General features: G+C 36.5%; 1 protein-coding gene across 1 annotated transcript; it reads right to left on the reverse strand.

Annotated features, from left to right (window-relative positions):
* Positions 1 to 3,028: 3,028 nt before the first annotated feature.
* LOC128248763 (uncharacterized) lies at positions 3,029 to 14,693 on the reverse strand. The gene is made up of 2 exons (XM_052970929.2): positions 14,503 to 14,693; positions 3,029 to 6,039 (listed from the first exon to the last, which is right to left on the reverse strand). The coding sequence occupies exon 2, from the start codon at positions 4,965 to 4,967 to the stop codon at positions 3,048 to 3,050; it is 1,920 nt and encodes a 639-aa protein (XP_052826889.1). The 5' UTR covers positions 4,968 to 6,039; positions 14,503 to 14,693; the 3' UTR covers positions 3,029 to 3,047.
* Positions 14,694 to 15,883: the final 1,190 nt, after the last annotated feature.

The following is a 15,883-nucleotide window of genomic DNA, read 5'->3' on the forward strand; positions in this document are numbered from 1 at the left end:
ATATGGGAATGAGTCGATTACATCGAACCGAGTGTTCAACTGGTACTTATTTTATCGACCTCGAATAAAGTCGACCTCGGCGGAATAATACCTTGGTTGCTTAAAATTATTGCTTTAAGACAATCATCGTTTACAATCGCAGCAATAATGCGTTCGAAATACGGTGGTTATCGTCCTTAAGTCAGATAACTAACTTCTGGTATGCAGGCTTAAACCATAAAAAATTATGAGAAAATTGACTTCTTTGTTACAATATTTCTGTTGAATTACGTTGCCCTTGTGTAAATTAATTCTGAAAAGAGTGAAGATTTTAAAAAAATAACTGTGATTATCAAGTAGGTTTGGGGAGCATAAATTAACAAACTTTAACAGAGTTTTCATGTAGATTCCTTTAAAACGGAAAGTTTATAGTAGAAGCAGGGTCGACTTCAGGCGGGTTGGGTTAGTTTCAAAATGGTTGAACTATCGTCTCGTCCATTACCAAACATAGTAAGTCAAAATTTACATAATATTCTTGCCTCTAGGAATATTCAACATAAACCATTCAATAAATAAATCAGACGCTCGTCTCTCCTACCATATTTACGGATTGATGGTTCAAGTACTAACAGTGTACTTCGTTAGATCTCTGTGTTGATTCGATTTCAGCTAAGAATTGGGTTGGGTCAGTATTGCGATCACAAGGGGATGGTAGCGAACCCTGCTGTACTCTTCCACCACAACTTTCTCTCACTCTTTCTTCCTGTTTCTGTTGTACCTGTATTTCAATACAGAAAAGGGGAGAAAATTCACTGATTTTTGTGAATGTATATAGGAATCCCAAAATCCATGTTAAACCATCCTTTTGGATTCGTTAAGAGAGCTTGTAATGAGACAGATCTTACATAGCCATTAGGACAACGAATGTTTTCATACATTGAATTGACATCTATTAATTAGATTCATTTTGCTGGAGACTTGTCCTTTTTATGTTGTATAAATTTCCGTCTGCAAAACAGACCCTGAATGCGTCAACCACGTCGCAGATCGTCTCTCGTCAGTGGCATGTCGTTCATGTGAAGTGCATGTGGAGTTTGAATGGAGTGAGCTTTAGGAGTGAAAAATAGCCCAATTAAATTGAGAAAGTTTTTTTGATTTCACTGTCAATCATATAAGACTTCCATATGCTGTACTCGATGTCATGTAAGGCGCATTTTTTTAAAACATATCTCAAAAGATCACCTTGAATCCTATATGCAAAGTTGTCCCATTCCCTCATAAGCTTTATTGAATTATAAACTATTCTTTTCCCTCAATATTCGTTGCTGACATTGGGGTGCATCTAATATACCCATGTATCATTCATACCACTAGCTATGGTAATCACATTATATATTTCCGTTTCCCGCTTCCCAATACAGGAATTTATAGGAGACTTGCTAACTGGAATGTTCCTCAGTGGATATATTTTTTAACCCACTTGATATAAAAACAGGCACTTTGGGTGGACTTAGTAAATCGCGGCAAATAGTGAAAACGATTAATCGAAGCACTCGATAACTTCACCAATAGTCATAATCGAGTATGGTAGAACAAGAAAAGACTCTGGAAAATTCGTCTACGACTGTTAACAAATATGTGTTTCTGTTTTTGTTTTTACTTCAGGATACTTTAATTCGACAGAAAGGCGTCCAAATGCATATGTAACTTTGATTAACTTGCTTTCTTGTTTATTGTTTCAATTTAGCGCAGACTAAAGGTGAAAAGCCATCTTTATCATCTGTAGAGTAAGGCAACTTCTTTATCCGCACACTGTCTGACAGTACCAGGAAGGCATAGGTGAATATGGATATCTCTCAGATATCCATATTCGCTAGACATCCCTAGATATAATTTCAAAATGCACAATCCAAATGCCATTTTATTCAAGACTACTTCCCATGATCGATCATGAATACTATTGAACGTTGGTCAGTAATAAGTACAAAATGCCTTTTAGATAAGAATTAAGGCCTTTTCATACTACCTCAGTAACTGATGTAGACTACGTTTCAGCACATGGATGCAATTCATAACCTTACAGAATTCTTTACATTAATATTACAAACAGGTCAATCACTGCGATTCAGAGCAGCAGAAACAAATTTCTCAAACTCGTCATATTCAAAGTAAGTGGGGGGGGGGGGGGTGTTTATCGTCGATCGAATTAAGATTTGTATTTTCGAGTTCATCCTTTAAACGATTCAATAGCGAAGATGTCGATAGGCAAAAAAAGATTTGTCAGAAAAATGAATGAGCTTTCTCAAAAAATCAAGAATCCATTTTGCATGGTGTGCAAACATTCGGAGTGAATGCTTTAAAAAAGGACATCGAAGATGACGTAAATAGCTGAATAATAGATGCAGTCAATAATAATCCAATTCAGTTTGACCGTTACCAAATTCATCTCCTAGAATTTTAATTGCTGTCGCTGATCTTTGATATCTCAAATGTAATTTAATCGTGTTTCCAGCGTGTTATTTCTGCGATTATTGACGAAGTTAATCTTAAAGGTTTACTTACAATTTACTAACCCAGTCTGTTGCAGTGTCTCAATTGACAATTTCAGCAGTATTCATCCATATTCATTCAATTTCTTAAATATGTCCGCTTTTTGATGAGTCTTTGCTTTGTCTTCTCATAATTATGAGTGATGGGAGTATGTTACCAAAAGTCAATTATCCGAGGGAGGTCGTTCACTGAATCTGCTGTGAAATCTCAATTCAGAATGGAATGGAATGGAAAACGAATGCAGCTTAAAGCATAAAATCTGAAAGCTAAAACTTTTTTTAAATCTCCTTGTCAATTAGAATGCTGTCACAGATTCAGCAAACAATAACACTTCTTATGTCAGGTAACTGGCTTCTTGTGCACAATCTTCAGTCTTTTTTAGTTCTGGGAAAACCAAACAATCGTCTCATCGAACGCCAAACATAACAAGATTCAATTCGCATAACAGACCTTTTTTCAAGCTAAGAGCGCCGAGTAAATAATAAATATAAACCAAATGTATGTTTAACAAATGCTGTTTATTGGATATTTCTTTCAGATGCTGATGGTGATGTACGGTATAAAGTAGACATTTTCGAGAAATTCCCAAACTGCAGGCATTTTCTAGCTATTACTCTTGTGGAAAGAAAAGAAAAACAAACAAACAATCCCAAAAATGAATTACCGATACAGAAAAGGAGAGAAAATTCACTGATTTTTGTGAATGTATATAGGAATCCCAAAATCCATGTTAAACCCATAACAAGACTGAGCTTGAAGAAAATTTTGAAGTTAATATTATGGTAACTTAATAAATATTTTGAAGAACGCTTCATTTCTAAACGGAGGCCTCTTGAAATAAAAATAAAAGCTAAAACATTAAGTGTTAACAGTATAATAACTGGAATTCCAAACACCCATAAAAGACATTTTCCATTTGTAATCCAACATATACCCTTGCCATATGCTGGGGAAACTGCTTTGTTTTCTGGTATATACTCAAGTAGGAGTGACATCGTTACAATTATAAGTGGACTGAGCCATGCATATATAGAATACAGTAAAAGTTTTTTATTACCCTGATTAGAAATATGAAATTGCATCAATCCTGAGAAAGTGCGGCAGGCATCAAACGATACGACATTCATCCAGAAGAACGATGCCAAGAAAGAATAATGCATCAAAACAGCTGTCAAAATACATTGAATAGTATACGGAGGCACATATCTAGAAATAAGAAACAAAACCTCTGCCAAAAACAGCGATGACAGAAGATTGATTACGAATTTGCCTGGTAAAGTACGTAGTTCAGGTATACAGAGATAAGTTACAATTGTTATTAGTAGAGCAGGAACAGAAATAGTAAGACCTATAAATGTAATATAACTCTCAGATGTAGCATATTTTGATATTGCACCGAAGTCCTTATCTATGCAGATACTTATGCCTTGAGTATCCTGACTGAATTCTGATCTGTTCAGTAGTCGTTGAGTTTTATTCAAATAAAGCAGACCGTCATCAGTGAGGTAATATTCATCATCATTTAGTCTCACTGCAATACAATTGATGAGTGAATGGAAGAAAACTGAACGACACTGGTTTTGATAAACATCAAATAATAAATCACTGTTACAGAGAATTGCTTCATGCCTTCCTGCGCTTCTATTCGTGTCGCCACTCTCTTGAATAGCATTTATGTACTGCAATATATTACTGCTGTGGTCGAATATTATAGTCAATGGATAGGTTCTTCCAAACTCTTTGCGATCTGCACCAAAATATGTAGAGTTTAAGTCATTACATAAAGCACAGTTTTGGTACTTATTTGAAGAAGCCGGTGACTTGGAATTTGTTTCACATAACTCCGATCTATTTTCATGTTGCTCTTTTATAGAACAATTCGAAATATCGTATAAGCATTCATATAGATTATTAATAAATGTAATATCTGGGACATCAAATGAATAAAAGTTACATGTGCCATTTGAAAGGTGCCTTGAAAGTTGCTGATATGTAATATTACTCATATTGCATTCATAAATCGATTTTCCCAAAATGTATTCTTGATCGTTGCACAAAGCACAGAATACATTCTTGTACAATTTTTTGTCTACTTTCCCGAAAGCTGGTACTTTCAAGATATAATCTCCATCAACAGAATTCTCACATTTTCTCACATATTCTTTAATAGGGTAACTAGGAAGGCATTTGTCAAGGGCAATGTAATATCCAATTTTCAGTTTCGTACAACTTTGTGCAGAAATATTTTGATTATGAGAAACATTACGATTAGGCAGGTCTACACAGCAATTCTTAAATAAGTGACATTCAGGTTGACAAGAACATTTGTGATATAGCTCCCATTCCGAGCAAGAAACTGATGTTGCATCATAATACTTACTTTGCAAACATAAATTAGCATTTATAAAAAAGTAGAAGATAAATGAAACCCACTTCATTGTTTATTCTTAAGGATTATTAATTATGTTTTCTATTATAATAATTTTTTTCGCAACAAAAAGTGGTATTGTTCAATGATTCCAAATTCAATATGAATGGTTACTCATTATCAATCTTTAAGTTAACGAACTACGCTACTCTATACTTTCAAATGTGAGCCGATGAGGGGACCTTTACGTGGTCGCTCGATCTACAAGACGCAGCAGCAAAATCGCCCTCTCTCACATCACTTCTTAACCAATGTACAGGACATTGGATAATTTAGTTTTCTAGATATCTCTAAAAAGATGGGCTGGCCAAGGTTGGAATACCTTGGCAGAGTCGTTAAAGTGTCAGAGAGAATACCTTGCTGTATTTGTTTCGACTGTCTGCGGTGTATTCAAATCCTGCGGAGGCCTGCTTTGCTTTTCATTCCTTCATAGGCAATAAAGTAACAATCAAGGGATAACTCCTTCTCTCATTCTCACTCTCTCTCTCTATCTATCTATCTATCTCTATTTTTCCCACTCCCTCTCTCTCTCTATGAAAAAGTTACGTTGAAGAACCCAAGAAAAAAAAGTCAATCTAGCAGCCCCATTAATCCTTTTACCGCCGCCCAGTAAACATGATGAGATAAAAAAAAAAAAAAGGATCTACTCAATCAAGGCTGACCCGATGGTAGACAACAGCAACAACATCAACAACAGTAACTAATCAAAAGCTCGGATTTGCACTTATACAATCAAGAACATATAATTACAATATGATATTTATATTCGTGGTTTCCCACTTGAATAAGTTGAGTGTTTAATAGGATTTTTATCAAAAATAAATCGTGTCGATCACCTATGGTTGAATTATTAAAACTAAAGCTTTAGTTTACATTCCTCAAGCAAGAATATACTCTGTGGTTACTTCACAGTTAATGTATATCAAAATGAATGCTTATTGACTTCTTGGTAACAACTTTCACTCACAGTTCAAATTATTTTAGAACAAAATACTCCTGCTGCTTTATGTCTTTTCTAATGGAGTTCTCAGTATATGTCGTATAAGTATCTCCAGGAACATATGGGCTTAAGTTGTGGCTGCCTGGAATAAAATGTTAAGAAATAATTGAATAACCAATATCATAAATAACATACATACTGTTGAAATATCATTTTATTAAACAAGCATCAATAACATCAGAAATAAGCAGAGTTAAGCATAATAATAATAATAATAATAATAATAATAATAATAATGATGATGATGATGATGATATCGGAATTGACATGAGAGTAGAGGAAGCCCAAAAAGCTGCTCTGCTGGGGACAGCTAAGATTTTGGGGGTGGGGGTAAGTAGTACGATCTAATCTCGAATATAAAGCGTCTCACCATCGCCACCATCACTCTCGAATACACAACATAGTTTATCTTTAACAAATCGCTAATATATTTCTTAAAGGCTGGTACTCATTCTATCGTTCTCTATAGCTGAATCGCTAAGTTATGTGAGCATAAACAAACCAACATCGGTTATCAAGTGAGGAGAGGGACAAACATAGACACAGACACACACGCCCACAAACACACACACGATAGACTTCCACACTGTTTCCGTCTACTAAATCCACTTACAGGCATAGATCGGCTATAGAAGAAGAAGACTATTGGTAAAGACGCCAAACAAAGACTGAACCTGGGACCAAATGGTCGCAAAGCGATTTTCTTAACCACACAGCCATGCCTGCGCCAATAGTTTTTTGTTTGTTTGTTTGTTTGTGTGTTTGTTTTTTCAAGGGGCGTTATACAGCTGTAAAGTTTAAAACGCATATAACAAACACTAAAAGCAGCCAGGCTGTCACGATTGCTGAGTAATCTCTGCTTAAAGCTTTTGAGCGAAGACTTGTTGTTGGCACTCTGTCGCTTACGACGTCGAGGGTTTCAATTGATCCGATCAACGGAACAGCCTGCTCGTGAAATTAACGTGCAAGTGGCTGAGCACTCCACAGACACGTGTACCCTTAACGTAGTTCTCGGGGATATTCAGCGTGACACAGTGTGACAAGGCTGACCCTTGGAATTACAGGCACAACAGAGACAGGAAGAAAGAGTGAGAGAAAGTTGTGGTAGAAGAGTACAGCAAGGTTCGCCACCAACCCCTGCCGGAGCGTCGTGGAGCTTTAGGTGTTTTTGCTCAATAAACACTCACAACGCCCGGTCTGGGAATCGAAACCGCGATCTTATGACCGCGAGTCCGCTGCCCTAACCACTGGGCCAGTGCGACTGCACACGATTGCTGAGTAATCTCTACTTAAAGCTTTTGAGCGAAGACTATAGCATACGTAAAAATAATGTTATGTTATTTTTGATTTTTTTAAATGCGTTTATCATTTAAAACCATCGTAATCTGATTCCTCGTTTCTGATTCTTCAAATAATTCTCGCTATTCTTCTTAATTTAGCATTTCATCAGTGTCACTTCCTTTCATTTTATCATAGTTTTCATCTATGCTTGCAATGATGACTGTAGTAACATACCGATCATTCCACGGCACTTTATCTTCTGCTCTTTATCTTCTGCTCATCTTTATCTTCTTATATATGCTCACTTATATATGCTCACTTTATATATGCTTATATATGCTCACTTATATATGCTCTTATATATGCTCACTTTATCTTCTGCTCTATCCAATTCGTTATCGATGCCAGTCTTTGAAAAGCTCATAGAAACCATATGTTCAGGCAAAACATTCCAAGCTACATTAACACCGATTCGGGGATTTGGAGGTGGGGTTGCTATTTGAGGTTATATTCTATAACTTTTTCATTTTATTCCGCACTTTATAAGCTGACACCACAATATCCTGTACTTTAAGTCCTAGTATTGGAAGCAATACAAATGAAGTAATTTTTTGTTTACTTCCATACATTTATTATAACGGTGCATATTGTTTTTGCTTGCGTGTGTGTTTGAATATGTGCATGTTGTGTGTGTGTGTGTGTGTGTGTGTGTGTGTGTGTGTGTGTGTGTGTGTGTTTTTTTTAGTGTGTGTTTTATGTCTGATAGTTATTCTATCGATGTATTTTGCTGAACCACTAAGTCATAGTGATGTAAGCAAACCAACACCGGTTGTCAAGCGGTGACGGGGACAAACACAGGCACAAAAACACACAATATATATGTATATATATATATATATATATATATATATATATATATATATATATATATATATACATATACATATGTATATACAGGGGTTGGACAAAATAATGGAAACACCTAGCATCATAGCATCATAATTTTGAAATATCTATAAAACCGTCAAAAGCTTGTTTATTTTTATGTTTTTTTTTATTATTAGTGTTGCTTAATATGTTTTGCTAAAATTACTGTTTCTTTCCACATATCATCAGAAAAAGGTAATTAAAATTCATTAATATGACAGATCTATCGGACTTTCAAAGAGGTTAAATTGTTGGTGTTCGTGTGGCAGGCGCTAGCGTAACGAAAATAGCCGAAATCTTTAGTGTATCAAGAAGTACTGTCTCGAAAGTAATGACAGCCTTGAGAAAGAGGGAAAAATCTCCTCGTTGAAGCAAAACTCCGGATGAAAACTAAAACTTTCAGATAGGGACCGTCGGACTCTTACGCGAATTGTTACAAAGGATCACAAAAGTACAACTCCCAAAATTACTGCAGAACTTAATGACCACCTCGAGAACCCAGTTTCCGCAAAAATTGTTCACCGGGAGCTGCTCAAAGCCAGATTTCACGAGAGGGCTGCAATCAGAAAACCACTACTTTCAAAAACAAACGTTGCAAAGCGCTTAGAGTGGAGTAAAAACCTACAGAATTAGTCTCTAGAGCAGTGGAAGAATGTTATTTTCTCGGACGAGTATACGTGTGGAGACAGCCAAAAGAAGTATCTGACCCAGACTGCCTTCTTCCAACTGTTAAACATGGAGAAAGATCTGTGATGATCGGGGAGGATGGGGTGCTATATCTTGGAAATCCGCCGGCCCAATGGCTTCCCTTCATAGCAGAATTGATAATCAAGACTATTTACGCATTTTATCTGATCAAATTCATCCTATGGTTGCGGAACTGTTTCCGGAAGGAAACGCAGTCTTTCAGGATGATAATGCAGTACACCAATTCACACAGCTAAAGTTGTTACTGAATGGCACGAGGAATATTCTAGTGAAGTTGAACATCTTATCTGGCCACCACAGTCCACAGATCTCAGTATTATTGAACATTTATGGTGCATTTTAGAAAAACAAGTAAGGAGTCGATATCCTCCACCATCATCACTACCAGAACTGGAGACTGTTTTAGCTGAAGAATGGGCAAAAATTCCTTTGGAAACAATTCAAACTTTGTACGAGTCCATACCTTGTAGAGTTCAGGCTGCAATTACTGCCAAAGGCTGTCCTACCCCATATTAAAATAAATTTGTTTGACATTTTCAGGTGTTTCCATTATTTTGTCCAACTGTTGTTCTCGTCCTTGTTTAACCCCAGTTCATCTCTGACCTATGATCAAAAATAGTTCATCCCTGACGTTCTTGCATTTTATTCAAACGGTTTGTCTAAGATCACATTATCCAAAGCGTACTTCCTTTTTTTAAGACAAGCAAGGTCTGAATTATGAGAGATTTGACACATGCTTCTAGCAAACTGAAGTAATCGAGTAAGCTCACATGCGGAAAAAATTTCGTTCGCATTCTAAATTTGATACCACGAGCTGACGAAATCTCCAAAACCCTCACACGAGAAAAAAACGGTTTAAGCTTTAAGTAAGCAACCATTATAACATGTTCTACCTACTCTTCTTTTTTCAGTCATTTGACTGCAGCCATGCTGGAGCACCACTTTTAGCCGAACAAATCGACCCCAGGACTTATTCTTTATAAGCCTAGTACTTATTTTATCGGTTCTTTTGCCGAACTGCTATGTTACAGAGACGTAAACACACCAGCATCGGTTGTCAAGCGATAGTGGGGGGACAAACACAAACGCACAAACGCGCGCGCGCACACACACACACACACACACATATATATATATATATATACACGACGGGCTTCTTTCATTTTACGTCAACCAAATCCACTCGCAAGGTTTTGATCGACCTGAGGCTATAGTAGAAGACACTTGCACAAGGTGCCACGCAGTGGGACTGAACCCGGAACCATGTTGTTGGTAAACAAACTACTTATCATACAGCCACTCCTGTGCCTATGAATCTGTAAGAAATATTTTCTCGGCACAGATTTTTTTTTTTTTTTCACAAGTTTATTATCCACTTGAAATTCACCCTGTTACAAAAATGGTTCCTCGCTACGGAAATAAAAAAAATCCCCACCACTAGCGTAGACGCTCTTATATTGACTCAAGTTTGCTGCGTTGTCAAAGCGACACTCAAGACTGAGTGAGATAGTTTTGATCTCTCGTGCAGAGAAGGTCGTTGCTATTAAACTATTTGCAGATAAGGTGGCGATTAAAAATGATTTAAGAGTAATTGTTAACATTTATATTTGTATATACATATATTTACATATGTACACGTACGGATAAACACACACACACACACACTGGACCGAACGCCTTACGATCATTTTGTTCCGCTTACTTAAGCTCTAAATTCAAATATCGGTTTCAAATTTTCGCACAAGGCCAGTAATTTCGGGGGAGGAGCCAAGTTGATTACCTCGACCCCAGTGCTCAGCTTGTACTTATTTTATCTACCCTGAAAGGATGAAAAGCCAAGTCGATCTCGGCGGAATTTTAACACATAACGTAAAGACAGACGAAATGCTGCTGGGCATTTGGATCTATTTTAAAACAGGGGCCACAGTTTTCATTAACGTTTTACGTAGTATTTTTGGTACGGAAGGACTTTCAAACTTCGTATACTTATCTATTTTGTGTTTATAGAACAGAAAAATATTTTTGTATTCGAATTTATTTCATGTAAAAAATTGTCTTATTTCGATAATTTCAACCAATCACTGACAAGTATTCAGTTGTTTACATTTACTCCTTTGGCTGATTAAGCGGTGTAAAGCGTATTTAATCTCCATAACTTCTGACATTTGCAGAGAGGCAACACTTGTGTTCGTTTTCCTTCGTTAAATTTGCTTTTTTTCATTTTAAATTTGCTTTTTTCATTTTCTTTTTTTTTTCTTCGTTTTATTTGCTTTTTTCTTTTAAAATTTGCTGTTTTACCCTAACCCTAACCCTAACCCTAACGCTAGGGTTAGGGTTAGCCTATGATAGAAAGGTTTATTAGCTACTGCCAATATGCTTCAGCCATTTTTTGTCAAGGAAATAATAATTTTATCACCGATAGAATTGTTTCAGAATCGTTTGTTTATGTAGTCGGCACTTAATGTATATCGGCTGAATGGACGTCAGTGATTGGTTGAAATTACAGAAATACGACAACTTTAACATGGAATAACTTAGGGATTTCTTTTTTTTTTTTAAGAAGACTAAGAGAAAAAGATGTTTTATATGACACATTCTACCAGTGTTCCAAGTTTCAAAGTGTTTCGTTAAGAAAATACTGTGGCCCCCGTTTTAAAAAAGATCCGGGCATTTTGCCCGGCACGGTAACAATTCTACCAGCTCACCACTTTTCTCTAAATTCATATATCGCCGTGGTCAACTTTGCACAGATGCACAAATTAATTTCACAAGCCCATTTTCAACATAAAAAAGCGTTTTCGTACTTTCCAGCTACTATTGCAGGTTTACAAGTCGTTTTTTTTTTGTTGTTTTTTTTTTGTAGCTTTCTCTAATAGATCGTTCTTTGACATTCCCAACAACGCAAACTAATTTACTGCCTGGAGACTTTATACAGGAACAACACTGACTTTATGGACGCTGCTGGTCCAGAACCTCTTATATGTAGCAATTTTCGAGCAACAATTTCAAATCCTGCGGCCGCCAGACTAGTTTACTGATACCTTGCACAAACTAACACCTTTTACCAGTACAGGTTTTACGAATACACTTTGCCTTCCGTCCTTGGAGATCGATAAATTAAATACCTGTTGCGTACTTGGGTCGATGTAATCGACCTTCCCCTTCCCCCTAACTTGTTGGCCTTGTGTCTAAATTTGAAACCCTTATCTAAGTAAATTTAATATTTGTTTAATTTAGAGCATGCTGACCAAGATGATAACCCCTGGATCGGAAAAATCAGTAATCCGAAAAATTTTGGAACCAGGTGTTTCGTCAAACCGATTCTGCACATGTAATTTATTTAACAAATATTATAAATTATTGTTTTACAAGATTTAGCAGCTTATGACTTCCATATTCTTCATTCATTGCAATAACATGAACTAATGCTCCAATGAATTATAAATTAATGCTCCCACCAAATGGATAGGAGTAACGTTGGAAATGAGGCAATAAAGGTACTGTCATATATCGAGAGGGTCATTATGCCAACATGAAACACAAGCACTGATATGTTTAATTTTGATATAATGATATCCAAATACTTAAATGTATGTAAGTAGATTGTCTTAACTGAATTTGCTTTCGTTTGATTTCTGTAGCTATCACCAGTGTATTTTTGGCGATTTAATAACGAGTTTTGACTGTTATTTCAAACAGGTAGGCATACTTAGTATGTCCTTTGATTAATTTTAATCCCTCGGCTATTTATTGTTACTTTTTGGTCTGCTGTCACCTGTATCATTGATTCTGTTATTATCATTCTTAAAATAATTACATTGGATAATAATAGAATGAATGATACCTTCGTAAATTAATTTTAATAAATTATTTTTCTCGTAAATCTGAATCGAGATTATTTCACACTGGTAAGCTGCTGTGATTTTGGCGCAAAACAAATCAGTCGCGGAACAGACTTCAGAGCGATATATATATATATATCAAAATAAGCAACAAGGATATCCAGAGGTAATGCAGTACAATATTTTCACGCAACTCCATTTAATTGAACAATGCAACCATTTTACCAATTTAAATGCAGAGCAATCCTCAGCTGCACAAAGACATATAATTTAATTAAATTAAAACAGATGGACACATTAGTATAATTTTACCTAAAACTCCAAGAAGTTAAGGAGATAGACAAAGAACATGCTACCTTCACTTCCACTTAGAAGCTTCGTACTGCATTACCTCTGGATATCCTTGTTGTTTATTTTGATTCTAATCACCTTATTTTGAAATTGTATGGATAATACCGTACTAAATGCTGGTGCCTCAACTTAAATACCATATTCATCTGAATCTAAATTTTAACTATATATATATGTGTGTGTGTGTGTGTGTGTGTGTGTGTGTGTGTGTGTGTGTGTGTGTGTGTGTGTGTGTGAAGGACCGGCAGTTGCTCTTGGTACAGGCAAGGCTCCCCATGCCGTGACATAGGCATCACCAAATGGAAAGGCAAGACTGATACAGTGTGACACCAGTAATTGCTTCAGGAAACTGCGTAGCAACAGATACAGCAAAGTGTTCCGAGCGGTGACCAGGGTCGTTGTATTTTGGAAGTAGGGGGTGAGGAGGAGTTTGGCTCCAAAATGATGAAAGTTGAGATTGACCTCGACATGATTTGTACTCAGAGCACAAAGGGACGGAACAAATACAGTAAGGCGCTGTATCCAATGTTAATATTCTACTACTTCGCCTTATATATGGTTTTGTTAGTGTATGTTGTGTGGAGGTGCAATGGCCCAGACCGGGCGTTGTGAGTGTTTATTGAGCGAAAACACCTAAAGCTCCACGAGGCTCCGGCAGGGGTTGGTAGCGAACCCTGCTGTACTATTCCACCACAGCTTTCTCTCACTCTTACTTCCTGTTTCTGTTGTGCCTGTAATTCAAAGGGTCAGCCTTGTCACACTGTGTCACGCTGAATATCCCCGAGAACTACGTTAAGGGTACACGTGTCTGTGGAGTGCTCAGCCACTTGCACGTTAATTTCACGAGCAGGCTGTTCCGTTGATCGGATCGACTGGAACCCTCGACGTCGTAAGCGACGGAGTGCCAACAACAACAGTGTATGCTGTGTATGTGTGTTTGTTTGTGTGCATGTGTGTATGTATGTGTGTTTGTATATATATATATATTTATTTATTTGTTTATAGGTATATGTATATATATATATATATATATATATAGGTAAGTGAGAGGTTTGCCTCGATCCTTCAGGGGTAGTCTGAAGCATCCAAGCAACCAGGGGATGTTTAAATCCGGAGGCACTCCTGGGGATCACCTGTATGGGTACCGTCTTGCATACATATAGATATACACATAATTTTATAACATATTTACAAATATGTTATATACATATCTATGTATACATATCATATATGTGTGTGTGTGTGTGTGTGTGTGTGTGTGTGTGTGTGTGTGTGTGTGTGTGTGTGTGTGTGTGTGTGTGTGTGTGTGTAGAAACCTGTTTTTGGAATGAAGATTTATGTTTAGAGATTTGTGTTTGATTGTTTTAAAGAGTTATTATAAATGCTAAATCTCCGATGGAAATAAAACGAAAATTAATGTGAATCTTTGAACTTACCCATCACCTCAGTTCTCAGTTACATTCGACAAACCGTCCTGGAATGTTGCCAATATAATACCAATATAATAGTTTTTCATCAGCTGGTGTCTGGTGTCTCTTATTTTTTATAGCCGCATCGTTCTATGAATTTTATATATTTCGTGAAAAATACATTAGTACTAGCATGCCCTGTGAACACTCAAGAGAAAAAAAATGAAAGCATTTTGCTAATACATCTTGTATTGTTAGCTGTTAGATTAGATGATAAATTAATTAGGTTGAGTGATAGATAAGGGAGGATGGGGGAGAGAGTGAGCGAGAGACAGAGAGGGAGATGGATAGATTGGTAAATGAATGCTTTGTGAGATAAGAATTTTTTTTGGTGTGGCTGGTTTGATGGATGGATGAATGGTTGAATGTGATGACACTAAAACGAACCCAGCCTATTGTAGATTAGGCCTAAAACGTTTATTCATTAAGATAATGTTGTTTTCTGTTAATCTGTTTTATTTTGCTGTCATTATATGATTTCTTATGGCCAAATCGAAATATAGAGCTTCCAGTTCAACCAACGATTATTCATAAACAAATACTTTTATGCAATTTTAACGTTAAAAAAATTTTTGAGCAGTTTCTGCTGTAGTTAGCTCCTTTTTGTTTTTGCTTCTGATACACTCACACACACACATGCATACACGCGCACATATACTTTTACTCTTTTCAGTCATTGGACTGCAGCCATTGAGAGACACGACCTTTAAGGGTTTAGTCGATCAAATTGACCGCAGTACTTATTTTTTCAAGTCTAGAACTTATTGATTGTCTCTTTTTCCGAACTAGAAAGTTACGGGGACATAAAGAAATAAACTCTGGCTGTCAATTCATGTTGGAATTTTGTGATGTTAGGGTAAAATTTAGTCCTTTCGAGAGAATTTTAATTTGCTGCGTTGAAAGGGTTTTGTGTAAAAGATCTATTACTTTCGAAATCTTACATTCGGTCTGTGACATCGAGTGCCTTGAGTTCTGTCCACTGTGTCTAAAAAAACTAATACCTTGGCTTTTAGTCGAAGGTATTAATATTCCTGTAATTCTTAAGCCTGTTGTTATCTGGTCTTTTGTAAAACCTTGCACGGTTATAGGTTCTTTGTTGTGGTTGGTTCTGTCTAAAGTTGTTATTACGGTTATATTTTCTGGTGTATAGTGTTAACTGGTAATCCTGATTCAGAGAGGCATTGCATCTGGAAACAAAGAGGTTTGTGTTTCTCCCACTGAGGTTACGTCTTAGTCTGAAAATTAAGGCGTTTGTATCACTGTCTCAATACTATTGAGGAGAATTATGTCTTGAAAAGGAGTTTTTGTTGCTTCTTGTAGGGTTGTTTAGTTGTTTAGATGCTTTGGA

The sequence above is a fragment of the Octopus bimaculoides genome, chromosome 9 (assembly GCF_046866305.1).
Source record: "Octopus bimaculoides isolate indiv1 chromosome 9, ASM4686630v1, whole genome shotgun sequence".
Classification (NCBI taxonomy): Eukaryota; Metazoa; Mollusca; class Cephalopoda; order Octopoda; family Octopodidae; genus Octopus; species Octopus bimaculoides.